We start from the raw sequence: 19991 nt of genomic DNA on the forward strand, positions 1-19991 counted from the left end.
TAGTTATGAACCGAATTGCATGAAATTCAATATGCGCATAGCTTTAGCCATATAAAACACAATTCCAAAAGTTGAGCCTAATCGATCAGCATTCACATTGCCCTTTGCGCATCTCCATCATTTACAGACCGAATTGCAAACTTTCTTATTTATGAAGGTATTTAAATAAAATTTGATACATAGCTACTTGGAATAAAAGCAAATGTAGCGCCATTTTCCAAATTTGGTTTTGTGTAGGATGTGCAGTGCCAACTTTCTTATTTATGGAAGCAATTAAATGAAATTTCATACATATACACTTTAAATAAAAGCAAAACGAACATCAGGTTTAAATTTGGTTTTGCACATTCTATAGCCATACTCAGGAGCTCATTTTCTATATTTGTTAAGTTTATTTACTATTGGTAGTAGTGTCGATTTACTTCATATACTTCAAACCGTTGTTTATTACATCCGTGTAAATAGCCGGTGGAAACTCAAACCCGTGCATATTTTCGTGTAAACATAGATACAACAGTTCATTACGAGTATAGGTTACAACTGTCTCAAGAAATGGGCCGAGTTGGATAGTAGATCAAAAGAAAACGAAAAGAAGTCACGTGATTTAATATTGATAACTTATAAAAACTACTTGTTTAATTGTTCCATAGGTGGACAACTTCTGTCAAACGCTGCCCTATTAAAAAAAAACTTGTACTTCGTACTTGAATTGTAAGCTTAGTTATTCAATACCTACCTACTAAATGCTCCCTAATTCAATGGGTAAACATAATGGAAACCGATTTTTGAAAACTAAAAGCAATTTCCTCTCACATTAGAGAGGCAATCTATTTCCCGGAGAATCGAAATGGCTCCTATGCCACTCAAAGCCCGCAAACACCCGCTGATACGAATGTCATATTGAGCGCCGGAATGAAAACAATAGTTTCATTGTTACCACAAACGTCATTGAAATAATTACAGTCTGTTATTCAAGAGCATGCGAAACGTGCTAATCTTTTTTGAATATTTGCGTTGGAGTTCCCGAGTGTTTGTTCTCCAAACATGTATCACTTAGAGACTGACGTCACCCGATAGCGGAACTATGAGTCTCGCCCAATCTGTATAATTACTTAAACACAATGGCCAGGTGCACGAATGTTACGTTGGTGGCAGTCGGAGACCACGACAGCAAAAAGACGGATTTGTTGTTGAAATATACCACGGACAAGAAGCTGAGGGACGAATTTAAACCTTGCATGTAACTACACTTTTAACTCTAGATTAATTGCACAATTTTTTTAGCTTTACGAATAACGTGCAAAATGTGGTGGTGGATCGAGCACTTTACTCCGTTCATTTTGTTAACGCCGAGAGTGAAGACGTCTTCAAAAGCTTGCGCTTGAAGGATTACGAAAAGGTGACATTTCTATCTGGAGTGCTTTTTTATTTAACCATTTATTTTAGGCGGACTGTTTCCTCTTGTGTTACTCGATTAAAAGTAGGGCGTCTTTTGAAAACGTTGCGAAGTGGTGTATTGAAGTGAGGCGGTGTTTGCGTCACGTGCCCTTAGTCTTAGTAGGTAAATGTCGTGTTAATTAATTGCATTATTTTCTAAATGCGGAGCATGCCTTGACGTAAGCGGCTCTATTGTGCTTTTCATAAACGTAACAATGGACCTTTAATGACGAAAACGTTAATGTCATTTTAACGTTCTTAGGTACGGAAAGCGAAGGTAGAAGGAACGCGGAGGATTATGTGTCAAAGGAGGAGGGTGAAGATTTAATGTATTTAATAGACGCCGCAGGGTTTGTTGAATGTTCCATCAAAGAATACCTAAGAGTAGATGACGTATTTAAGACGGCAATCAGGAGTGTACAAAAGAAGCGATTTCCAATGTTCCTGAAATAAAATTTGTACGCATGGGTAATGTTTTTATTTTGAAAAAAAAACACTAAAGATTGATACAATGACAAAACTTTTGAATTGCGAATAGCTATTTTTTTTATCTCTCGGTTTAGATCTGACTGAGAATTTTGGGACAAAAGAGTTTTAGTTATACATTTGATTTCATTTAACACAACAAAATCCTTTTAATTCAAAAAATTGGAAAATTCAGAGTATTTCCTTTATTGGGCGATATGAAAATATAGTTGTGGAATCGGTGGGGATCAATTTAAAGTGCCATGTAATACCACATTTTGATAATAATGATAATAATTTCTGGTTTTAACATTTTCCAAAAAACTTCGGCACGTAATTATAAATCAACTTTAGTTTTAACAAAGACTTTCTATGGGTTCCCCTAAAATAGGCCAACAGTGTAAATGTTGCTTGTTTTATCAGCGAAATTCTGAACTGAAGAGTCACATTTCACCTGTGGTAATTCCATAATTGCTTTAACGTGATTATGGACCAATAACCCTGATTTGCTAAACCCTTTTACCAAAGATTCCCATGCTGTCTGATAATTGGCCCCACTAAAATCAAGAGAGGATATTATTTCTGCGCAGAACCAATAAGGCATGAACGTAAATAATCAAATTTGTCAGTATCACAAATAGAATTATTATTATGAATCATGGAATACGTATTTAGTCTTAAACTCCTACCACTCGTCAAAAGTTCCTGAAAGTTAAATAGTTGGTAATTTAAACTTTACTGAATTGATTGAACCTTTATTTACAACAGGGTGAATATATTTACAACTTCTGATACATGATTTAAAGCACTAGTAGTATAATGGCCAACAGTTTCAGAATTGGACTCATTAATAATGGCTGATATTGATTCTTCGGTCATAATTCTTGAGTTCTTAGTTGCAGTGATTGAATTACCACCTTCTAATGAAGTAGATTTTAATGATTGACTTTCCAATTGAATTGAATTGAATTATAGCATTGAAATACAAATCTTCAACTTCAGCCCGGTAGTCAAATACTGCATCCAAGTCTCTCAATCCTTTAAAGATTTTTTACCTTTTATATTGCAACTGCGTTACCATTATATCACTGACATTAGACGAATACCTGAGACATAATTGAAAAACTTGGTTATTTTGCGCTTGAGCACACCACGCAATTTAATGCTATGCCCTCAAACCTCATCTATTGATTTAAAAACTGGCATGGCAAAAACTTTGAAATGTATTATAGCCTTTTGTTAATAAATAATCAATTTTTGCTTGCCACTGACCAAGTCAGTCAAACATACCTTATTGCTTATTGCACAGAAAAATGAAATTCGTTCAAATCCTTGAAACAGACTCACACGATCCCGATTTCCCAACAATTATTGAGCATATATGTAGGCTAGTGAGTGAATCTGTTTCCGCTTTCTGTGTATCAGGACTCTTCTGCAAATCTCAGCTAATAATTGCTGCTTCTGCAACGACAACTTCTTGTGCTTAAATTGAAACTCCCTTTGATCGACTCCTTTTCCCTATTCTCCAAATCACAAATCCGGCTTCGATAAGACCATGTACTGAATTTTCTCAGTGTAAAACAACTTGATTCGTGAATCGGCGAATAGGTTTTAGTATCGAATACAACGTTTCATTAACTGACAATTCTATATTGTTTTATTCCCTCGATTGCTTATCTTATATTTAAATGTTCAAACACAAAAACTGCAACACTACCCTAACTTGGTTTTTTGTAAATATGGCTGGTTTGTTGGGTAATTTTAATTGTCCGATGCATAATAAATTCCAAATTAGCCCTGCACCTAGCAATAAGTCAATATTCTTGGGTATGTGGAACTCTGGGTCGGCAAATTTAATTGTTTATGTTATGGTATCAATTAATTGGGAACGAGTGTATGGGCACCTTCCCTCCGATGTTTGGAATTACTATATAATAATCTATAATTGCGCTATAAGTGTTTGTAGCGTAATCTTAGTAAATTCAGAAAGTGAAGTGCTTGTTTGCGCTATGCTGGTACGGGAATATGAACTGGTACCATTCTTAAATGTTTAAACAATGCTATGGTTTTTAGCAAATTTTATTTAAATTGTGCTGTCACAGTACAATGTATATTTGCTCATGAACTCACTAAATTAAGCAGGTCAGGTTTCCGCATTTCTTATGTTTCAGTAGAATTAAACGGAATTGGCAATTATAAATAAAACCGGACTTTCTTCAATATTTTGTTGGCTTCCGTCACGTTACTATACAGTAAGAAAATATGAAAATATTACGTGCATGGAAAATTTTAATCAAGACAGGAGTCTTGCTTGAATGTGAATGAGACTGTAATTTACACTCGTGTGAACGTGCTTAATGTTTTCTGTAGAGATTACATTACAGCTACGTAATACTGGTACAATACAACCCCAATACATTTAGGTACGTATACTTTATTACTACCAAGTACTAAGCAATAAAGCTCATATACCTAAATTTCTTAAGCCTTCAGAAATATCAAGCAGAGGTTCCATGAGGGCCCACCACCTACAAAAAAGGCAAAAACCCAGGCCTCGTCTAGAAAATAAATGGCGACCATTTTTTTGGGATCGTCAGGGCGTTTTTCTTATTGAATGCAAAGACAAAGGAACCACAAAAGCGGCGCTGTTACATATCAATTGCACTTTATGTTCAAACATCTAAATTTGCCTCAGATAATCACCTGACAAACGCAGTCGTGTCGTTTTTTTGAAGTGCTAACAATGATTCTTTTTTGGGTAGAATGGAACATCTGTAGAAACGCTAGAGGACATAAAAATCAGGAAAATGACACATTACTGACGAGGAAATATGAAAATACGAGGCCCCTTTGGGACTCAGTCAAGTATAGTGTCATTTTACTGACGACTTTTGCATTATATTTTACCAGAAATCGTATTTTAATATAAAATTTCTATTTTTATATAGAACTTTTGATTAATGTCAATCTGTCAGTGATGACAGGAGGCATTATATACATTTATCAATGTGACAGGTGCGGCCGGTAAAGTGACATAAAATAGTAGGCATGAAAATGAAGGTTTCATGATGATTTTGGGTAATAGTTATTTACATAATAAGTCATGAAAGTGGTCGTTTACATGACGCGGAGGTTTATTGAAAAGTACGAGGACGCGTAGCGTCCGAGTATCTCTTTAATGCCTCCAAGTCAGGAAGACTCACTTTCATGACATATTATGTATAAAATTTTACCTGAAACCGCAACATGTAGAAAATTTTTCACTTATAATTGCACAAGAGGTTTGTATTTTACCGAGTAAATTTGGGTTGTTTAGGTAATGAAAATCTGTTACCTAGTAATTAGACGAGAAAAACTGTCAACTAATAAAAATGCGACACCGCAGGTGGAGCATTTTTAGGTTGACAGTTTTTCGAGTCCAATTGCTAAAAGGAAACAGATTTGAATTGCCACAACCCAAATTTACTCGGTTTAAATACAAACCTCGAGTGTAATTCGGCAGGACAATTTAACGAACAAGAAATTCACCAAATTAATCAATTATTGACAGACGTCAAACTAGTCATATGGGAAAGGATAATGCGATTATTGGTTCGAAAATGAATAAGTGAAAAAACCACTAGTGCATTTGTCGCTGGAAAAGTTGCAGGTAACTTTTGCCGCTGTCAAGGTGACAATTGCACTGCGGCTTATGCGATTTTTTATACATGAGTTGAATTGTCCAAATTAAATTATTCATGTGTGAAATTTTGATACCTAATCACGCATGCTAAAATCACTGTATTTAATTGTTTCCATAGAGATTTCAAAATAATTAAAACAGTCAGTGTCATTTTTAACGCAGTTTTCAGTTTATACTTTGTACTTTTCAACTATACAGTCTTTATAACTAGGTACAACAGCAGTATCAGTGAAGAAGAGTACCTATGCAAGACGTTGTTATAATGTAGCCGAAGCTGCGGCCGCTGTAGTGAAATATTCACTCCCCACAAAGTCAAAAAAAAGGTACGAAAAGGCGTAGAAACCTTTTAATGACTGGCGCAAAACTAAAGGAATAATTACTTCCACACATATTCCATTAATTGTTCGTAATAAAAAACCATTATCCTTTGTGTAGGTATATTAATATTTAAAAATATCCACATAGTCTGCATTATAATTATCCAATCGTTGATTGAATAACTTATTCAACGAATGATCTAATTGTTATTTTGCATGTACTAGGACTGTAATGGGCGTCAGGCAAAAATATTACAGTACTAGTCAGGTAAAGATCAACTTTCTAATGTCAAAATAGCCCTGAAATTTAGATTTTCTTGACGGTTTCAGGTAAAATACATTAGAAAGTAGCCTTGTTAGCATTTACGTCATAGGTAGAAACTTAGAAAGGTCCTCGTATTAAATCCAAGTTTACAAACAAATCTATAAGTAATCCAGTTAAATTGTATTTTTACCAGGAAAGTTGTGGGGTAGTTTTGATTTCTTTGATTCTATATGTTTTTTGGGGTGCTGAATCCGAATCTGAGGTTTGCTAACAAAATTTCATGACGCAACATTGAAAAAAATACAAAAGAAGTTGAAAAAGATATTTTTTGGTAGTTTTGTGCTTACAACTGGAAAACTATCAACTTTTCGAAAATAACCTTCCTATTCAAAATTAAAGTACATAAAATTTCCTACAGATTCCACTATTTAGTTTTTTTCCTCGATAAACCGTTCGGGCTCAAGCGCCAGTTGAAAATTGGCGTATTTCGGCTGTCTCCACAAAACATAGTTTGTTCGCACTAAAACCCTAAATTAATATTAAGCGTTGTCAATAAGTGAATTCCTTGCATTTACCTACTATTATTTGAATTTTATATGTAAGGGTTGGTTTTTTCTCATTTTCATAACGTTCAAGGTGTTTATTGTAGTCCAGAATTGTATGAAAAGTTAATTTCTAACGAACAACAGTATATCATATTATTATTATATTATTTATAATATATAATACTTATAGGTACTGTGCTATCTAAAATTATTCCCACTCTCTTCCGAACCAGATAAAGAAATCACAAAACCCTACGGTAGCATGTTTGGATAATTATTGCTGAATTTGGGAAAGTGGCGTTGTGGTCATTATTAATTCCAAAAATTCAAATGGAAAAAGGGGTATATTGATTTCCTATTCAACGGCATTATCCCTCTTGCTCCGGTGTTCTGAAGAATCACGTACTCCTCGGAGGGGGGTAACGCAGGTTACCCCAGCTTAAATTTGTCTGCTAACAACTGAACCCGATTTATTTCTTTTCTGTTTACATGTTAACCAGCGACAAAAAGCGAGTTCATGATTTTAGACTGTCCGTCCGTCCATCTGTGTAACTTTGTGCGCTTGTGTATGTATGTCTATGGGAGGAGGGCCTCGAGACTGCAAACGTAGGTACACGGGGACGTAATGGGCCTTGGCTCATCTGTGAAGGAATGGGAGAGTTTTATACCAGACGGAACAGTTATAAAATCTTTTGAGGAGACCGGTAGACAATGAAAAGTACGGATTTATATTTGCACAGAATAATAATAAAATAATAATAAATGATGAGTATTTGCTGATACAGCCGACATACGCGAATTTTCAACTGGCGCTCGAGCCCGAACGGTTCATCGAGGAAAAAAACTAAATAGTGGGGTCTGTATGAAATTTTAAGTACTTTCATTTTGAATAGGAAGGTTATTTTCAAAAAGTTGACAGTTTTCAAGTTGTAAGCACAAAACTGCCAAAAAAATATCTTTTTCAACTTCTTTTGTATTTTTTTCAATGTTGCGTCATGAAATTTTGTTGGCAAACCTCAGATTCGGATTCAGCACCCCAAAAAACATATAGAATCAAAGAAATCAAAACTACCCCACAACTTTCCCGCTAGATGCCCGTTGGAGCACAAATGGCCTGTATTATAGGTGTTTTGAATAGGAATGGAGCTGGAATCTGTGGTTCGTGTATGGTCGCCCTTATTCTCATCTCGTACATACGGGCTTGTATCACGCATATTATACTATTTCGTTAATAATAAATAAGTTCGCGAAGCTTTTTAGGTACGGAACTCAATTTTTTACACAAACACTGAATTAAGATTGTTAATTTAATATGGACTTTCTGAATAATTCAACGGATACCAATTTTTAATTGCCTACTGGAGCTATTCCCTAAAAACTCTTTTCTTTCTGCTAAATGCAATTAAGCTCAGTGCAAATGAAAGAAGACGCATATTGCAACGAAAAAAAAAAACGTACAGAACATACTACTTATAAGAAAAGTTAGTATTTAGTGAAAAATTTAGCGAAAATAAGTATTACACTACGTTAGCGACGAGAAAATTAAAATGTCAGTTGCAGATCGCAACTGAATACTTTGGAAGGTAGGAATAATTATTTTAAAATTTAATGAAGCTTCATATTGCAACTGTTGTTTGAATTTTAATGTGCCACCGACATCCAATTACTTCAAATGCATAGCCGTAATGCAGTCTTGTCATTCTTTAAATTCTGATGTTCGCGTTCTCGTACAATTTTGTATATTTGTGTTACAAAGTAAAATACTTGAGATATGAAAAATCTCTACCAATTGATGGAAAACAGCAAAACACACTGTTTGATGAGTTGCAACGAAACATTCACGACTCAGAAACAAGTATTTTCTTGCGATAAAAATTTCATACAACTATTTTCGAACAATTTTCCGCAATAAATCACGTATAGTCCTGAGATAATAGGAGCGCCCGAAGCGTCGGTGATATACTGCTTTAAATTTTGCAAAATACTCGTATACATTGTAATAGGTAGGTGATTTTTACGATAGAAAGTCAGTAATAAATTCTGAAGTAAGTTGTTGCAACGTCTAGAGATAAGGGAGAGGGAGTAATTTGTAAAATGTACATACTTCCGGAAAATTCCGACGAATGCAGGAAAATTGTAAGGTATCAGTGATGCAAATTTAAAAGAGGAGGACGTGCTCTACTTTAAGCTGTAATTTGAAACACGTCGAGTGGAGAAGTTTTACATTTGAGATATATATCATGCTTGTAAAATTAAATAAATAATGGATATCAATTTAGAAGCTGTATCGCAATTTGAAATGGTTTAAGTGATGGTAAATGTAAATTTGTTGGGAGAAAAATTTATGTAGAAATTATTCGCCTAGATTTGATCGATTGGGTTTAGGGAACCAACACTTAACGATACACCCAAGTACCCAATAGAACTTCTTTTTAATGTTCAATAATTAAAAGTTTTAATTAAGATGTCACAAAGTCGGGCTAGGAACATAAGTTACACAAACAGCTTTATAAATTATAACTATGCAAGTTATGAAAAGGTAAATTATGCGAAACGCTACACTAACGGTTTCTTATAACTTCACGCAAATACTTCAAGTGTTATGAACAAGAACGTAAAATATAAGCAGTTGAAGGCCGGCTTTTTTCCTCCAGGAACTTGCAAATGTTTCACTTGTCACTGTCGCCAGATTAGAGTTTCGGGATACTTCTTACAATGGCAATTTTGAAAATGTAGGAAACCAACAGCTCTTTGAGCGTCTAAAAGATCATTAATAATTCTAAAGCTCTTAATGAGTCATTAAGGTAGCTCCGATATTCTTATATTGAGTACATTCACTGAATAAGTCATTAAAGGAAGAAGTATAACGCTTATGGATGGATGATTTTTTTAACTTCTCAATTTTATAAATTGCAGTTTCTCTTCCCCTAAGTTTTAAACGGAAATACACGCGGATAATTACTTTGATCATATTTATATTATATGAAAAAGATTGTTTCAAAACCAAGGAATACCAAGGCACTGTACAATGACCGTTGAAACGTCAGTTTATAGTTAAGTTGTGGGTTAAAGGATTTGATTGCCTAATATTTCACAAGTTGACCAATCGTGTTTCTGAAATCTGTCAGTTAATAATAATAATAATAATAATAAAGTTTATTGTGTTTAGGTAATCAACAAGAATTACATACACTCGTCATCAAACATATTTCTAAATTGTAACCTATAGCATCAAACTAAAATCGAAACTTATAAATTCATCCGTGGAGTAAAAGGCGTGAGCTAAAAGAACAAAACTGAAGTGAAAAATTCGCTTAGGGGTTGGTCTTTGCGCCCCTTAACATTTTCGCTCTCACTTCATCATCATCATTTGTGATTTTATCGGGCCTCTTTTTTATTTGGCCCGCGGGGAAGGACGGCGCTTTCGGGGAATGTCCAAATCGAGTCCTGTTTAACCTTTTGAGGGGACGATGAAGTCGACGAGCAAAAAACTGGCGAAATCGACCCCCTCGTTTAGTATCAGTCGAAAGCAGATAGACAAGCATTAAAAATAAAAGGTTACTCGGTGGAGAAATTTTACGTTCTTCAAAGTTGAGTAAAGTTTTTAGGGAAGGGTTCTTAGCCATTATCTTAGAAACTATTTACAATCGACATATTAGGAAACAACCCTCACCTCGATCTGAAATATCGGAAGCAGCTTCTTTCGCTAATTCGTCTGCTCTCTTATTTCCCAAAAATCCTATATGTATGTCCTTTAACCCAATGAAATTTAATACTATTTTCAGCCGAGATTTCCAAACACTTTCGAATTTCCAATAATAATTCGGTTGATCGATTAATCGAGGAATTTGATTTAAGGGCAGACATCGAATCTGACAAAATCGAAGCTGTTAGATTTTGATAATTTCAGTGCATTATAATTTCTAGGAGTTCGCTGTGGAATACTGAATACCCTTTATCCAATTTATATTTCTCGAAGTAGATTTCGATGTTGTTATTATATACCACAAATGCTGCGCCACTCATCTAATTTGGAACCATTAGTGTAAAGATTAATCATTTCGACCTCGTCATTTGTGCCAAAGATATCGATCTTTTTTAGCTTGTATCGTGATGTGTCCCAATTAAAATTCCATCTCAAATTTTTGAATTTTGTGATTTCATAAATTTCCAAATCCAACACCTAATAATAGTCCAAGGTAAAGTCCACAAAAGGATTCTTCCCTTCCTTCCTTTCTTTGAATTTTTCAATACCGCCACTTTTCATTACTAAATCCTTATTAAAAGCTGTTAATTTTGATCTTGCTTCTTCCTTACTGAAATTTTTTGTCCACCCTTCGTAGTATTACGTGTGGATAACCTTTCCTGACTTCCTTCCCGTGCAATACACCATCCGCATTATCCGTAATTGCCATAGTTAGCTTACATGCGTCTTCTTTCCCTTTACAATCAATTACTACCCCTAATTTTGTTTTTCGCACTTTACTAATCTGGACACCGTGTTCAAAGATAATACTACACTAGATAGACACCGTAAATGGGGAAGACGGTAACCGCTTATTTAGTTCCGTAGAGAAGATATAGGGGGCTTTGGCAACCAGGCCTACCATCGGAAGCCGTTATTCGGCACACGAACTGTATTATATTATCTCTTCCATTACCTCCTCCACATTCCTTTACGTATTTACATAAATTAAGAGAATTTACGTATACGTTGCGAAAATTACGCACTTTTATGGGTCTGGAATGTTAAATCATAGTTACGAATTCAACAAATTCAATGCATGTTTTTTCCTTGTAAGTTGTAAGTAAGCAACTACCCTTTGTACTTTACCCCTCGGATCATAATTCCTTTAACATAAAAGATATCGGGAAAAAATGAGAGAGCAAAAATGTTTCTAAAATTTTTCTGGTCCTTTTTTGAGTGGGCGGGGTTTCAACCAAGGTTGCTCTACCCTACCAACCCAACCCACTATACATTTACAAATATCTATGCCCGAACCGGGATTCGAACTAGGGGCCCTTAGTACCGCAGTCCAGCTTCAACTGCACTGCATCACACGGGCCGTCAAAATGTACAAGAAATATTTCACTCGCAGACTCTTTTATAGCAAAGGTATGCAATAATTTAAGATTGTTCACGCGAAAATCCCAATCACAATGAGAATTATTTGTACGTATAGGTAACGTCACAGTACCTACTTTCGAAATGAAAGATGGAAACAAAGATAATTAAACTTTTATGTGTCTAATGCATAACCTGTATCAAATAAATCAAAAAGCACTTCGTATATTAAACAGTTCCGACCGTTATATTTACCACCACACAACATTCATTTCGGCAAATTGTGGTAGAACAACAAATCGGTTGAATAAGATCAAAGATGCTAACCCTGTACGCGTAGATTTTGAATGATATAGAGACTCCTAGAATGTCAAGAGCTTTAGGCGCTAGGATTAAGTACGCAAATTATAACACACGAGCAGTTTACTTCTACAACAACCTTAAGCGACTAAATTATTCACATAAACGATTTAGTAAATCTTGAGAAGTTTACGCGTCGGCTGATTCCACCTCATTATTACACGCGACAAGTTTCACATTTCAAATAGATTCTTACTCGCGATGTGGGAGGCGAGAGCTTATCCCGTTTGCTAAAAATTTAGATCTTGGCTTATGAAAATTGAATCCTTTAGTCCGCAGGCATGATTGCTAAAACGGATTTGTAATTTATAAGAGGCGCCTCTCCTTAGAAATGATTTTATCTCAAAATCCGTACTACCCATGTTAAGAAAAGTGTCAGTTGCTATTATTCGCAAGCTTGGACAAGTTTCTTGATTGATGGACGTTGTAAAATAGATATCTTACATGATGTAAAATTAGCGGTCTTTGTAAAGCATAATTAAGGTTAAATGAGATAAGTGATGTCGCTTCACTTTCAGTTAACCCTACCAAACCCTTCATCATTTGCCGCTGGAATCCGGTGTACATACCCCAGTTGAGGTAAAAAATGATCAAAGTCCTCGTGTGAGATCGAAGGGACTTCAGCGCATTTTTGTGTGGAAGATCAGTGTTTTATTAGCCAATATTGACTCCACCATCAATAAGATCTTGCCGAAAGTTACCACGTTCACTTTGTCGGTACCATTTTCTCACTTACCGTGCACTCGCAATTCGCGTTTGAAGTTTTGACTCCACCATCAGTAAAACCATTTGGGGGTTACCATATTCCCTTTGTCGACACCCACTTCTGATCACCCGCAACAATTCGGATTTGAAGTTTCGACTCCACCATCAGTAAGATCTCGTCGGGAGTTACCACATTCCCTTTGTCGATACACAGTTCCGACGTCCCGTTCATTCGTAATTCGCATTTTGGTAGATTTCGCTAAAATCCCGGCATAAAATCGTACTCAACTTTTGGGTACTTCACATAGCTCGACCTTCTATTAGTGACACGAGAAAGAGAGACCGCGATTCGCGCTGTAAGAAACTTTTAGGCGCCCAAAGTCGACTACCCCTCGAAGCGCGCCGCGCACAAGGTGGTTTATTTCGCCCCTAGGAAAAAAAACCAAATTCCGCCACGCAGGAGTTGTGCGCGTTGACAAGATCTTCCTGACGACACCAATTTGAAAACAATCGGAGAAAAACTGTAGAAGAAGATAGATAAAAACTGAAAAATCTCCAGGTTAGTATAATACGCTCGAGGATGGCGTCCAGATGTCGTCGACCCCACATCTTGTAGCCCCATCCCTAACGTTCTTAATTACACGGCCCCGATAGTTACATGTACACTCCTTGTCTTTTTACAAGCGTTTTTCTACGGGCGCGCATTTATTGCCAGCCAGCCAGCCAGCCAGCCAGCCGACCAGCCAGCCAGCCAGCCAGCCAGCCAAAGTGAGATTAAAAGCTACTTTTTACAAAAAAAAATTTTTGCAAAAATGCGCTAAAAACTAGACATCCAATTTTATACACTTCGGTCCAAGACAAACTCGATATGAAGCCGAAATTTATTTTAAAGCATGGCATTATGGTTTTCTTTGGGCCTCGCAGGACATTGTTTTTGTCAAACTCTGGGGCATTTTTCCAGATAGTTCGATGAGATTCTCGAACTAACAATAACGTTACGATCGAGCAGGTTACCTTTAGATCCTTGGCAATTAAATGAAGTGGGGGACTTTTAGGTTAAATACATGAAGGGCACTGAGCACTCATTTGTGAATTGCATTTTCAAAATCTACATGAAAATCTCGTCGTGTGATAACCACATTTCCCTATACCCAGCATCAAAGGTTTTCCAGTTATTCAAGATTTTTCAAAATTGTTCACTGCTTTTCTTTAGCGCGTTGTACCTATAACTCCGTTAACTTGAATTTCAAAAAGTCTTCCAAAATCAACAATACTGACGTGATGCTACATGCGAATGATTTAAATTTTGATCGCGGATTAATGGTGAAGGTTAATAACTTCGAACCTTAAAAAGTCAATTTTTTCAAATGAAATCTGTTCTATATTTTTGCACTCTCAAATGTCGAAAAAAAATCTGCATCGATCAATTATTAGATTTATGGTTTTCGTTTTATTTAAGATTTTCTGTAATTGTGACCTTTATATGCATAATTCTCTTAGGAGTACGGAAACATCCCAGTTATTTTAATTAATACAAAATTAAATAAAGATGATATCAAAATCTTAAATTAAACGAAAATCATAACAGATAGGTATAGAGAATGGACTATTTGATCGATGTAGAGTTTTTTTCCAGATCTGAAAATGCAAAAAAACAAAGCAGGTTTCATTTGAAAAAACAACTTTTTAAGGATTGATGTTATTAAACTTGACCATTCATTGTAAACGACTCTGTAGAAGGGCGATCAAAATTTAAATTTTTAATTTAATGGAAGGGACTGGCTAAGGGACTGAGTTTTTTTTGAGTGTATAATTCTCTAATTCTCAGAATTGTATATTTTATACATATAAGAGACACAAATAGGCATTTTCAGTGCACTTTCACTTTCAAAAAATAAAAAGTGCACGTTTGCGCTCTTAATGTCTGTCTGTCTGAGTCACAAAGGCTCCGGAACTACACCACTTACAGACTTGGTGTTGGTGTCATTTGATCAGAAATTAAAAATTGTTTCATGTTTGTATTCTCGTTAAGGCAGGAAATGTCAATGAGGGGTGAGGGCTATTAAAACCAAAAAACAAATTTGAAAGTGCACTCTTCGTCTTTGCTTACAAGCGGCTAACGAATGTTTACTTATATTAACTGCCTGAGTATGTATATATGTGGCATTTTTGTACATATCGTGTAGAATGTCAATCCTTCAACTTTAGGAACGGAATTCTTAGGAAAAAACCAAAAAAAAGGGCCATTTTTGTAGATAACTTGATGATCTACAATTTTTGTCTGAACTATATATTTGATAAAACTTAAGTACCTTGAATAACTTTTTTAGCACACATGAGGACTTTTGGCACTTTATTCCTACTGGTGTACCCAAGGTCTCTACCTCGGTCTCTACCAAAATTCAGCCCTGTCGGAGTTTTTGTTATTCAATCACTACTTTTATGTCTATTTTGATAGGACCAGAATTGAACACGGAATAGATCCGCTTTTTCCAGATGTATATCCTCGAAAAGGATTGGGCTGTACGAGTAGAAACCAAAGCGACCAGGATTTTCGAGATTAGACCACTACAGCAAACGTGATGAGCAAAAAAAAACCGATTTTTAAAGAAATAGGAAGAGGCTATAGCTTTTGATGAAGATGTAATCGTTCAATCTTAAAAATGCGTCTTTTCCCGCTCAATTCAGTCCGTGAAATAGCAAAAGTGCGCCGTATTTAAAAATAATATAGGCAGGTAGTCCGGTAACCTGTATCGGTTTCTGTTTATCAATATTGCAGCTATTAAGATTATATACCTACGTAATTGCGTACGTATACGTAATTCATTTGTGAATGAATCGTCGATAAATGTGGTTGTATGTACGTGCTCCGTTCGTGTTTATATTCCACGTAGAAAGGGTGAGTTTTGATTACCTTTGTGAATGACTGTATTGCACGCCATTTTTTAACTCAAAAATAAAGAAATCTAAATACCGTAGGATACGTAATCTTTAGTTTTGAGGGGTGGGCGGATGGGCGCACTTTTTTGAATACCTTGCGTCCTTAACCTAAAGCATTGTTTAAATAAAAGCCAATTAAATTGACTTTCTAGCTCGACCAGACTGCTCAGTAAATTTTTGGAAAATTAAACGTGAAATGAACTCAAATGTGTGCTTGTAACAATCTAATTAAAAGACGCGTCATCTGTATGAACGTGTTATAGTATCTTCTATTCTATTATTGCAAGCTGGACAGACTTTTTTGATTTGAATCCCATGATTCACATGGTATCAATTGAAATGGTAACTCCCTTATTTAGAGACGTGTGATATGGCACAATACAATTCTCCAACAAGGTCTGTACCTTTAGTTTTGAGTCTTCGCTGCATTGATACAATTTAATATCGAATAATAAGGATTTTATTTACTCGTGATGTGGCTCTCCACTGATGGGTTTAGTGAACACCTCCATACTATCTCCATGTCGCAGTCAAATCATTCCTTTCCTTATCCCTCGGACTCCACTATCGGGTGCCATTTTGCTTCGGTACTTCCGTTGCAAATAATTTGTTGACAATTTCTTTTGTTTTTTATTAAACGAGAAATTTTAACCCCAAAACTGTGTCATAAAAAAAATTGTTAAAAGTGCCTCTTATAGTTCGCCCTACCATACCTCTTTTACTCCAGTACTGTCCAGCAAAGTGACAAACCACTGTATATTGAAAATTAGAAAGCATTACGAGTTTCTCTCTTTTTACATTAATTTTCATTTAAACTGGATCATTTCTTACTTCTAATTGACTTAATGATTTATTGAAATTGAAATGCAGTTAATTTACATGAATACCTTTATCTTCAAACACACTTTGATTTTGATTTTTTCGTTGACAAATTGGGTGATAGATAACCCCTGAACTCGTTTTCCTTTACAGTGAAATTTATGGAACCCCTGTGATTCCGAAAGAGAACTCCTTTAAGATCTCTCATAAAAAATTTTACTCGTAGTGATATAATAGGTCAATATTTACCTTTTACAAAAAGTTTTCGAAAAAATTTGACAAAAATACAGAATTTGAAATTTTGTTGTTTAGCTGGCTCGAACTGGGGGTTCCAATTATTAAATAAACGTATTATAGCTTCCCCATGAAATTTAATAATCAATTAATCTTATAAAAAACGGCTAGTTTCGACGTTTCAGTCATCTTCCGGGGAAAAATAAAAGGATCGGTTGTAGTTTACAATAGGTGGTTAAACATTTAGGTAATAGAGTAATTTAAAGTTGGCAATACTTGTATGGATAGAAAATATATACGGAGGTATAAAGGTCGGAACGGAGTTTTACGTTTTTAACATCGTGCTTAAAACCAAATTAAGGGCAGGTTGGTTAATGTAGAAACATGACTGCACACGAGGGTCCCATAGGGGATTGTTATAAACGGAATAAAATTGAATTACATTTCAAAACTTAGGTAAAACGGCGGAAGTTACTGAAAGCCCATGATGAAAAGCAAAGTTAAGTTGATTGAATAGATTACATTGTTTTAATTATCTAATTGAAGAACCTTAGCACCTGGAAGATGACTGAAACATCGAAACTAGTCGTGTTTTTGTAAGATTATACGTATAAAACGAATTATTAAATTTCATAGGGAAGGTATAATCCGTTTATTTAATAAAAACACAGAAATGCGACTAAGCTTTATTTACCAAGTTTTCTCTACATGGAATCCTTCCGCCAGACTTTTTCAATTCATAAATCTGGGGTAGATCTCGGGGTAGATATCAGATGTTTTTGAAGGTCTGCATGCTTAAAAATCTGTCGAGTGATTACTCTTGGGATTGGATTTTTCGACAATGGATTGGGAAATACAGACTTGCTCCTGATGACAATCCTTTTGCTGGTCGGTACAATTTTGTTCGGAAAGTGCGTTTGCATAAACACTGGATAGACCGTGGATGGGAGCAAAATCTAGTACGGTGGCGAACCAATAAGAATCTTATGATACACAAAGAACAAAGCGAAAAGGGCAAAATTAATCTAGGCTTAATTTACTTTATTTATTCATATTAGCTATCATATCTTGTCGACCGGTTGTGGTTTATCATTGCACTTATCAGTTGTGCACCAGGTGCAATGCTCGAACAGTTTGGTATCTTCCAAATATTTACATGGGTCAGTCTGATCCGAAAACGTACCGCATCCACGAAAAACAATTTTAGGAAAATTCGCTACAACATAAATTCCAACATGTGAAACTACCTAGAACTTTACCTGGGTAAGTCGCGGTAACGCAAACCGCGCGTGGTTTTCCGATGTAACCATCTCCATGAAAATTAACGGACCGTGTCTCATTGCAATTTATAACACCCATTCTTGAAGATTCTCCATCCCCACAGTAGCTGAGAGTGCTACCAGTGCATACATTACATTGCAAGCTGTTAGCTGAATTAAAGACACCTATGGCGACTAGAACAAGTAAGGCTCTCATATTGTGTCTGAAACAAGTCTAATCATTTAATGAGCTGTTTTATTCGTACAAAACAAGATTAAGTTATCAATGTGTGATTGACCTAAGCATTGTACAATATCAAATGTACGGTTTAGGCATTTTAAAAATAAATCAAATTATTTTGTTTCCTCCTTGGACTAGTTCATTGTTATTGCACTTATCTTCAGTGCACCAATGACACTTTTCGAAAATCGCAGTTTTCTGTAAATATTCGCATGGATCCACGTTGTCTGGGAAAACCGCACATCCGCGGATAACTATCTGTGGATCAGATTCTATCAACCGAATTGGCATAACTGTGGAATGAGGTGTGACTCACGTGGTTCAATCGCGCTTATACAAACGGGTCGGAATACGCCAACATCGTTATTTTCCAGAAACGTAGAATTTCTGTCATTTGCATTGCATTTTACAACATCCATGGTGAAAGTTAAGGCGTTAGCGCAGTCACTTCTGACTATATTTAGACATGCATAACACTTTAAACAGTAGCCTAGAAGTAGGTAATCATTGTCCTTTGCGTAAATTTGGTCGACTTACTATACGGAACGAGTCCCAGAATAAGCAAAAATATGGCATTCATTGTCGCACGAAACAGCATACTATGAACTTATAGGGATATAAATTGAACTTTGTCTTGACAAACAACATTAATCTGCAGATTTCCTGTTATCGAACTTTTTATACTTTGAAAGTTAGGTAATATTTTATACTTTTTGGGGGTTTTGTAGCTCTGTAGCTCTTATATACCAATGGGCATGTTTTTTCCATACGTCCCAATCGCCCTTTGTAAGTACCTATACTCCTCCGACAATCCGCTCGTGAGATACAAGGAATATCCGACCCGCCGCCGACTTGATAGCCTTAATTTATCGGCAGGAATAATATACTTGAATATTATATGCGTTTTAATAACAGTTTTGTGGTCGTAATTTCCTTGTACACATGAAATTAGATTAATTTTCTTTTTACCCTGTGGCACTGCATCGGCACGCGGTGAAGTTTTTTTATGGAATTTGCAGAATAGTATTGAATTAGAAAACTACTAGCTACAAAATTGGACACTAATGGTCGCTTTGAAACTAATTACTCCTTCTTTTAAGTTCGGTGATTCCGAACGCTATATAGAACTATTTAGGCTCAAAGGCCGTTAATACTGACCAAACGCCTCTCGCCTTGACTCTTCGGATGCCAAAAGCCCAAAACGAGACTCAATTTCGTGCAAAATAATTCCCTCTCTCAGTACTAAGTAATTTTTTAAACAACAATCTCTAACAGTATACTTAGAGTGCGGGGGTTGTAAATTTCGTAATACATTGAACATTTTTATTTCGTTGATAGATTATGTTTAAATAATGTATAAACAACCCTCAAACTGCCCTTCAATAATAAATTTCCGTATGCTTTAAGCTTGCCAAATATTTTAAGTAATTCACACTATAACTTATACAATACCTAGAATGCGGGGGTTGGAACTTTCGTAATACAGTGAACATTTTTATTTCGTTGATAGATTATGTTTAAATAACGTATAAACAACCCTTAAACTGCCCTTTAACAATAAATTTCCGTATACTTTAGGCTTGCTCAATTTTTCAAGTTATTAAAACAATTTCTTACAGCATAGAGTTCGGGGCTTGTAAATTTCGTAATACAGTGA

At 35.6% G+C, this 19991-nt stretch overlaps 1 protein-coding gene and 1 long non-coding RNA gene across 5 annotated transcripts in view; one reads left to right on the top strand and one right to left on the bottom strand.

Annotated features, from left to right (window-relative positions):
* The first annotated feature begins 338 nt into the window (after positions 1-338).
* The window catches only part of LOC116174395 (ras-like GTP-binding protein RhoL), a 28826-nt gene continuing 9173 nt past the window's right edge, over positions 339-19991 (top strand). Inside the window, exons 1-4 of one of the 4 annotated variants that reach the window (XM_031492313.1) lie at positions 339-1240; positions 1285-1399; positions 1447-1561; positions 1700-1904. In XM_031492313.1, coding sequence (XP_031348173.1) covers positions 1122-1240; positions 1285-1399; positions 1447-1561; positions 1700-1890 — 540 coding nt within the window. In that variant the 5' untranslated portion in view covers positions 339-1121 and the 3' untranslated portion in view covers positions 1891-1904. Of the gene's footprint in view, positions 1241-1284; positions 1400-1446; positions 1562-1699; positions 1905-15663; positions 15741-19991 lie in introns of those variants that run through there. The other 3 variants (XM_031492312.1, XM_031492311.1, XR_004146111.1) reach the window with 3 other exon arrangements.
* LOC116174401 lies at positions 17861-18961 on the bottom strand. The gene is made up of 4 exons (XR_004146117.1): positions 18872-18961; positions 18651-18824; positions 18094-18606; positions 17861-18050 (listed from the first exon to the last, which is right to left on the bottom strand). It is a non-coding gene; the product is annotated as an uncharacterized LOC116174401 (long non-coding RNA).

The sequence above is a fragment of the Photinus pyralis genome, unplaced genomic scaffold (assembly GCF_008802855.1).
Source record: "Photinus pyralis isolate 1611_PpyrPB1 unplaced genomic scaffold, Ppyr1.3 Ppyr1.4_LG6, whole genome shotgun sequence".
Classification (NCBI taxonomy): domain Eukaryota; kingdom Metazoa; phylum Arthropoda; class Insecta; order Coleoptera; family Lampyridae; genus Photinus; species Photinus pyralis.